At 39.2% G+C, this 7,145-nt stretch overlaps 1 protein-coding gene across 2 annotated transcripts in view; it reads right to left on the bottom strand.

Annotated features, from left to right (window-relative positions):
- Window positions 1–5,765: 5,765 nt before the first annotated feature.
- The window catches only part of LNX2 (ligand of numb-protein X 2), a 76,507-nt gene continuing 75,127 nt past the window's right edge, over window positions 5,766–7,145 (bottom strand). For both annotated transcript variants that reach the window (XM_063305742.1, XM_063305741.1), the window contains one exon: window positions 5,766–6,266. In XM_063305742.1, coding sequence (XP_063161812.1) covers window positions 6,131–6,266 — 136 coding nt within the window. In that variant the 3' untranslated portion in view covers window positions 5,766–6,130. The remainder of the gene's footprint in view (window positions 6,267–7,145) is intronic.

Genomic DNA, 7,145 nt, shown 5'->3' with positions numbered 1-7,145 from the left:
ACTCTTTCTACACCCTTCCTAAAATGCAGCCCCTCTCCCACGTCCATCATCTGAGCACACAAATTTACCAAAAATGATCAAAGCCAGACTGCCCTGTGAAAGAGGAATATGATAAAAATTTTCACACCGTGCCATTGGTTTGTAGCCACTTCTGGAAAGATTAGATGGTGTTTTGTGGAACATACAATAATGAGGTAAGACCACTGAAATCATGGGCCGTGGAAACAATGGCTTCAGCATCTTGTGAACAAGGGTCAAGTTGGGGCTGTTTAGGTCGTATATTAATTTCAAAAGAAAAAAGGTCCTCTCATAGATAGGTTGCTTTTAAATGGGGATAAGAACTAGGATAATTATCCTGTGCGTAGATGGTATCTGAGCCCTGCACACACACTATCAAGTAGATCAGAAAACTGCCTAATTCTGAGGGTGCTTTATCCATCCAAGCATGTAAGACCAGAGTAGACTTACAGAATTTAGTATACAGGTAGTCCTCACTTAACAACCATAATTGGGACCAGAATTTCATTAAGTGAATCCAACCCAATTTTATGACTTTCTTGTGGTCACTAAGCAAATCATGTGGTTCCCCATTGATTTTGCTTGCCAGAAGCTGGCTGGAAAGTTTGAAAATGGCGATCACATGAGCATGGGACGCTGCAATGGTCATAAATATGAACTGGTTGCCAAGCACCTGAATCATGATCATGTGACTGTGGGAACACTGTGACAGTCATGTGAGGAATGGCCGCAAGTCGTTTTTTTCCAGCACTGTCATAGGTCCAAACCATCGCTAAACAAATGGTTGTTAAGCGAGGACTATATGAATAGAGCACTCCAACCAAAAAGCATACCCAATTCACTGAAGCTGAGCTATGGTGTCCTAGTAAATGTTCCTGTAGTAAAGAATCTTGCCCATATTGGTACTCCATATGAGGATTCCTTCCATGCAAGAAGAGATAGGAAGGGCAACAGTGGGATTTCTTCAGTTCACTGGGTTTTTATGAGAATATGAGCCAATTTATACAATAAAAAGTGTTATACATATTCATAGTAGCAGGAAGCTCAACAAAGCCCATGATTATGTCGAAGAACTGAGATGCACCTGAAGGTTCAAGTAGACTTGGCTAACCCGTGAGAGAAGAACATTATAAGATAAAAGACAAAAGTCAAAAGGAGAACTCATTTTTATTTTTCTCTCACCCTTCGATTAATACCACAACACTGGATTTCATTGTATTTAAGACAGAAGGCACTGAAGAACCAACCCAATAATATAAATGACAGCAATAAGGAAAAGTAAAATAACATGTAAGCAAAAAAACAGAGCAAGGAAAAGAGAATCCACTTGGTGCCAGTTTCTATTAACAGAAATGGCATTCAATAGTACAAGACCCTAGCGCACAGTCTATGGTACTCCTTGCCACTACATGAATATATATTCAGGGCAAAAGAAAAGAGAGGGTGGTTTTGCCTGAGCATTCTATGCAATGGCCTAATTCCAAATGGAATGTGCTGAATACAGCACAACCATGTTCCACATCAGCCTTTAGGGTAACTTGCAATAAAATGTATGCTTTGTTTACGAAGTTAAAAGTAAAAAGTTATCTCCCAGCATTCACTTAAGGGAGGGAAAAGAGAACTTGCTCTTGCTTTAGTTGTTATTGTACAAAAGTAGAGCTTAACCTTTAACCTTTGCCTCTTGAATTTGCCCCAAATGGCGATACAACACTGATGTCACCATGGCGATACAACACTGATGTCACTCTTTATTTTACAGTGATATCCTCTTATCCACAGCCATATTTCCCTCTTCACAATCCTGACTGCTGTGGCTGCTGGGTCCAGAGGTGTATCCCATCTTCCAGGAATTCCATGGTGGGATTCTTCATGGAGCTGGGCCATTTTATTACAGAAAATGTGGAAGGCTACATATATAGCAGCAATAATCTAACAGAACTTGAAAAATCTTGCAGTAGTAGCACCTCCTTCCATTTATCACATCAACTGCTTTTGAAACTGAGAGGATTCCAAAAACAACATGCAATAAAGCATCAGAGACAGGAAAAAAAAATTCATGGAGATACAATATCCCTTATGGAACCTCAAGTGGTTCTTTGGACCCTGGTCAACGCACGAATCAGAATTTCTACAGCAGATCTGACTTGGCCGAATAAATTCACATCCTTGATGGATATTATTAAACACAGTAATACTGTATGGATCTACAATTTTGCATTTTACAGGACAGAAATAAAATCCTATTTGTTGTGTTTGGTTTTTTAAAGAATCAAAGCCTTATCACTTTATTTAGAACAAAGAACTTAAAAAAAGACATGCCATATTATTCCATATCAGATTGCTTCAAACATGGGAGTGAAGGGAGACAGGAAAAAAAAACCATGCCCATATTAGATAGATGGAAGGGTAAAATACATTCTCTGATAAATAATACTAGCATTATAATACACAGATCGTTCAAAAAGTATTAACTACTATAAACTAGACTACTTTTTCAGGTAGGCAAAACTGTCTTGCAGAGGAAGTCTGGACTCACTTGAAAGCAAACGCTGAGTGCTTTACAAAAGGATGTCCGTTCCAAGTCCAACTGAGATCCACCTAGAGGTTTGTCTTATAATGTAAGTGTGAATCTGTGTATAAAACCAACTAGCTGCCATCAGCTGAGAGAAGATAAATAAGAAAATTACTCCATAAACAACACAGGTTGTTTCCGCGTTTTAGGTGAAGGCATCTGGGCTTTTATCAGGAGACAATGTAACGAGGGAAGAGAAAATACCATTCTTTCTCCCAGCTTTGGGGGTGAGGGTCTATCTCCCCATTAGGGCTTCCTGAAATTATAACGTAGCATTCCTAGTAATAGCTTTTCCCTCTTCTAAGTTATTTCTCAGCTTTTGCATATAAGATACACAAGAGAGCTACAGTTAGCTGCAGTATAAAGTGTAAAAATGGTTTTTAGAAAAGCAATTTTTTACATAGCAAAACTTTCACCTTGGATAGCAATTATCAACGCATGTTTAATATTGCAGATCACTCAAATGTCAATTATTTTCTGTTACTGTTGCCAGCACTGTTGTTATACCCACGTTATGTCTTATTGAAGGGTATATATAACCCCCTTTACACACTAAATATTCTAAGAAATAATCCATTTATTGCAGCTAATTAAAAAAAAGTAGGGACGGAAAGAATTTTAAAGAAATTTTGTAGGGACTATGAATTTTGAAATGCACATACATTTTTGCTCCTTTGAAAGGAATTATGAAGTCCTCAAAAAGATATGCCTTAACTAGCTAGATCTCTGCCATCAAATCTTCTTAGTGAAAGAGGAAACTGGCAGTGCCTAAATGATCATTTTCCAAGAACTGTAACAGCCAATTAAAATTATATAGTAATGGCAGATTTAAAAAAAAACATTTCTTTGGAAGAATTTACGTTGTATCTACTCTAACAATTGTGTCCAATTCATGATGAAAAGTCATTGAATACTCTGTACCTCCTAAATCAGAATATGCCAGTAGTTTAAGTTGGGTATGGTGCACCATCCAATATAGCCAGGGCAGGTGCTGCACCATTTCTAAGTTTCCTGTGATAACACATCATAGGAGTAGCAATTGGTCCTTGGCACAGATCTCTGCTTCCTCCTTCACTTATCTTTACTTTCATTAAAAAAAACAAAAAACGTTCTAGATCTTATGGTTGAAGACATATATTTGACTCAGTGCTCTCCAATCAGATAAAGTTGACCATAGCCTCCTTTTATATAAAATAGAACCTTGTGGGATGGATGATGGATGGTCCTACTATCAGATGGATTCACAGTTAGTTAACAATTGTACCCGATGCATGGTTCTTAATAGATCAAGTACAGTACTTCAGAATTCTATCCTGGGCCCAGCGTTCTTCAACGTTCTTATAAATGACTTAGACAAGGCTATAGAAGGGATGCTAAGCAAATTTGCAGATGACATAAAGTTGAGAGGAGAGACTGGTAACACATTGGAAGACTAGTTCAAGGTTCAAAGGAACTCGATAGATTTGAACACTGGGGCCTTTCCAACCAAAGTCTTTTCAATGGTCAGAAATGTAAGGTTCTGCAATCAAGTAGGAAAATCCAGATGCACAGGTACAATACAGGTGGTATTTGTCTTGGCAGTAGTACCTATCAGAAGGGTGGCCTGGTAGACACAGATTAAGCAAGAGCCAGCAGTGTGCTGCAAGTGCCAAAAGAGCCAATGCAGCCTCAGGATGTGTCAACAGAGGTAATGCTGAGATCATGAGACATGAGAGTTCCACTGTGTGCTGGCCTGATCAGATTACACCTAGAATTAATGCGTCTGATTTTGGCTGCCACAGTACAGGAATTGGAAAGAGTGCAGAGAAGAAGAACAAGAGATGGTGAGGGGTTTGGAAACTAAATCCTGTGAAGAACAATTAAGAGGATAGGGGATGTTTATCCTAAAGAAGAGAAGGCTAAGGGGAGACACAACAATTTCCAATGCTAGAAAGGCTAACATAGGGAAGAGGGTGTACATTTATTCCTCATAGTGCCAGACGATAGGACAAGAACCAACAGGTGGAAACTTCACAAAGAGAGATCCAAATTTGAAATACGGAAGAGTTTCCTGACTGCGACAGCTATTAAGCAGTGAAACAACCTGCCTTCTGGAGTTGTGGGTGCTCCGTCTTTGAAGGTTTTCAAAGAATGGTCAGTCATTTGTCTGGAATGGTCTGAGGATTCCTGCTCCTAGTTGGGACTAGAAGACCTCCAAGGTTCCTTCCTAGCCTATGATTTTATGAATCCTGAAAGTCAGGGAATGGGTGTGCCATACTTCTTGTGGCAAGAAGCTCCATCGTACTCCATGCCTTGTCCAACGATGATACAAAATACACAGTGCAGACATAATGGAAAGAATAAATTATGCAAAATAGAAAATGCAGACATAATGGCAAGTTCTCATAATTTATTCGATTACAGGATTTGGAGTTATCACAAAGGATATCTGCCTGTAGCATAGCACACAATATGCACATAGAATGTGCACTGCTCTGCATCTGATGCAGTTTTCACAGGTTGATCATGCATCGGTGCATGCCTTAGATAATAATACTGATGCAATTTCAGCCTTGGGGCAACTATTTATGCTACAAGGGAGTCACACGGAGGGTATTCTTACAAGCTACTGCCATGCTTCACCATGAAACATGGGATTGCTAATTACATGTAACCAGGGACAAATTGGTACATGATAGTTATGATGCCATAAATAGTTTGTTGGACAATGGCTGATAACCATGTTTCTTCCTGCCACCCCCTGCCCTCCAGTGCATTTCATGATGGAATTAGCATGTCAATTTTATACATAATGGGCCAGTGTGTCCTTCTTATGGGTTAAGACTATTATATGGAGCAGATGCTACATGGAACTGTTTTCTGCAGCTTCTACATGGCAGCCATAACACAAAAGGAATTGCTCAGGCTCTGATATAGAAGAATATTGAAATGTAGGAAAAATACGTAGAAGTTCATCTACTAAATGTTAATGCGGCAACACACTTTAACAATTCAAACAGATGGTTCCATGAGCAAAGCTGAAACCAAAATAGAAAGCACCTTACAGAATAACCATCTGTAGAAGGTTATTCTGAAGGCCGTACATGTCATTTGTTGTTAACCTGCTGTCTTCAGGTTATATCGAGCAATGCAGAGATCAGCCTAGCAGGTACCTAACATGCCAGCATGTTAGGTGCAACCCTCCCCCCACCACAATTGCTGGAGTAAGTTGACCTCTGTAAGCCAACCAAGAAACTGAAGTGTATGCACATGGACACCGCAGTGACACAATGGTGGAAAATAAACAAAACTTGACAGAAATGGCTATTTTAGGATGGAAAGAACAATACAGTGTGGTTAAAAATCTTCCTTTCCCACCCACCCCCTGTTCACACACCCTTCTCAGATATGAAGGTAGCAATTTTTGGCCCAGCTTATTACCAGCTGCATTAGTAGAAAAGGGAAAAAAGAAAAACACAGCTTTGCCTGAAAAATTTGAGCCAGCCATTTCCAAAAAAGAAAAACAAAGCTGCTTGAACCAATGTATATATTCTTTGCACGCTATACAAGACTTCCTGGCCAGCAGATAACGGTCAGTGTTACTTTGTTTCTCTGTTCCTTCAACATAGGAACCAGCGCCGAATGGCTCATACCCATGGTTGAAAGTCCATTGACAGCAACAATCATATCGCCACATCTAAGGAGAGGAACAAGCAAGGATTAGTAAATTGCACAGCTGGCATACTGCAGGAAATTACCTTTCTGAGAACGAATGACCAACCCTTAGATGACTCTGTCTAGGGATGATGGAAAACCAGACCTGACACCATTCTTTAGTTGAAAAGGGTATATTAACTGAGTAGTATATACTTGCAAAAAGAATTATTCTAAAGAAGGAAACAACCTTTTTTTTACATTAAATACACATGCTGTAGCAAGCATAATCTCTCACTATCTTTCTGTTGCTACTGCAGAAGGATATGCCTCTTTTATGATGGTTCTTGTAATTCAGATTTAAAAAGTAACAATTGCATAAAAATGATTTTTAAACATTTAATTTCTATTCCCTGATTGAGAACACTTCAATCAATGGAACAATCTATAACTGATTGATTTACTAAATGGCATAACTCTATGGAAAATATCTGGAAAGGCAGAAAAGTGTAAAAATTCAACTTAGCATTTAGGAGAACTGTGAAAAAAAGAGGAAAGTATGCAAAAATGGGCGATTTGGAAGGCAATGCATTCTTGGTTTATGGCAGATTTTAGGATTTTTCTCTTTCTCTTTCGCTTTTTTGTGCTATTTTCCCACACAGTTGCAGTAGAACTCTCATAAAGGTTGTCTTCTCTTCAGAACATCTTGAGAATGTCAGCCCTCCCCAACTAGTGTCTTCCAAATGCCTTTGATTTCAATGCCCATTATGTCCAGCCAGAACAACCTTTGAAGATTAGAAGAGCTGATATTCAACATATCTGAAGGACACCAAGTTGGGAAGGTGACCTGGACACTCCTGGGGAAGGTGGAGTCAGAGGTTCACCTGCAAGGCTGCTGTGAGGAATATACTAGGTATCTGTT

This window comes from Candoia aspera, chromosome 5, assembly GCF_035149785.1.
Source record: "Candoia aspera isolate rCanAsp1 chromosome 5, rCanAsp1.hap2, whole genome shotgun sequence".
Lineage (NCBI taxonomy): Eukaryota > Metazoa > Chordata > Lepidosauria > Squamata > Boidae > Candoia > Candoia aspera.
The sequence above is the reverse complement of the archived record's forward strand: the minus strand, read 5'-3'. Positions and strand labels throughout refer to the sequence as shown.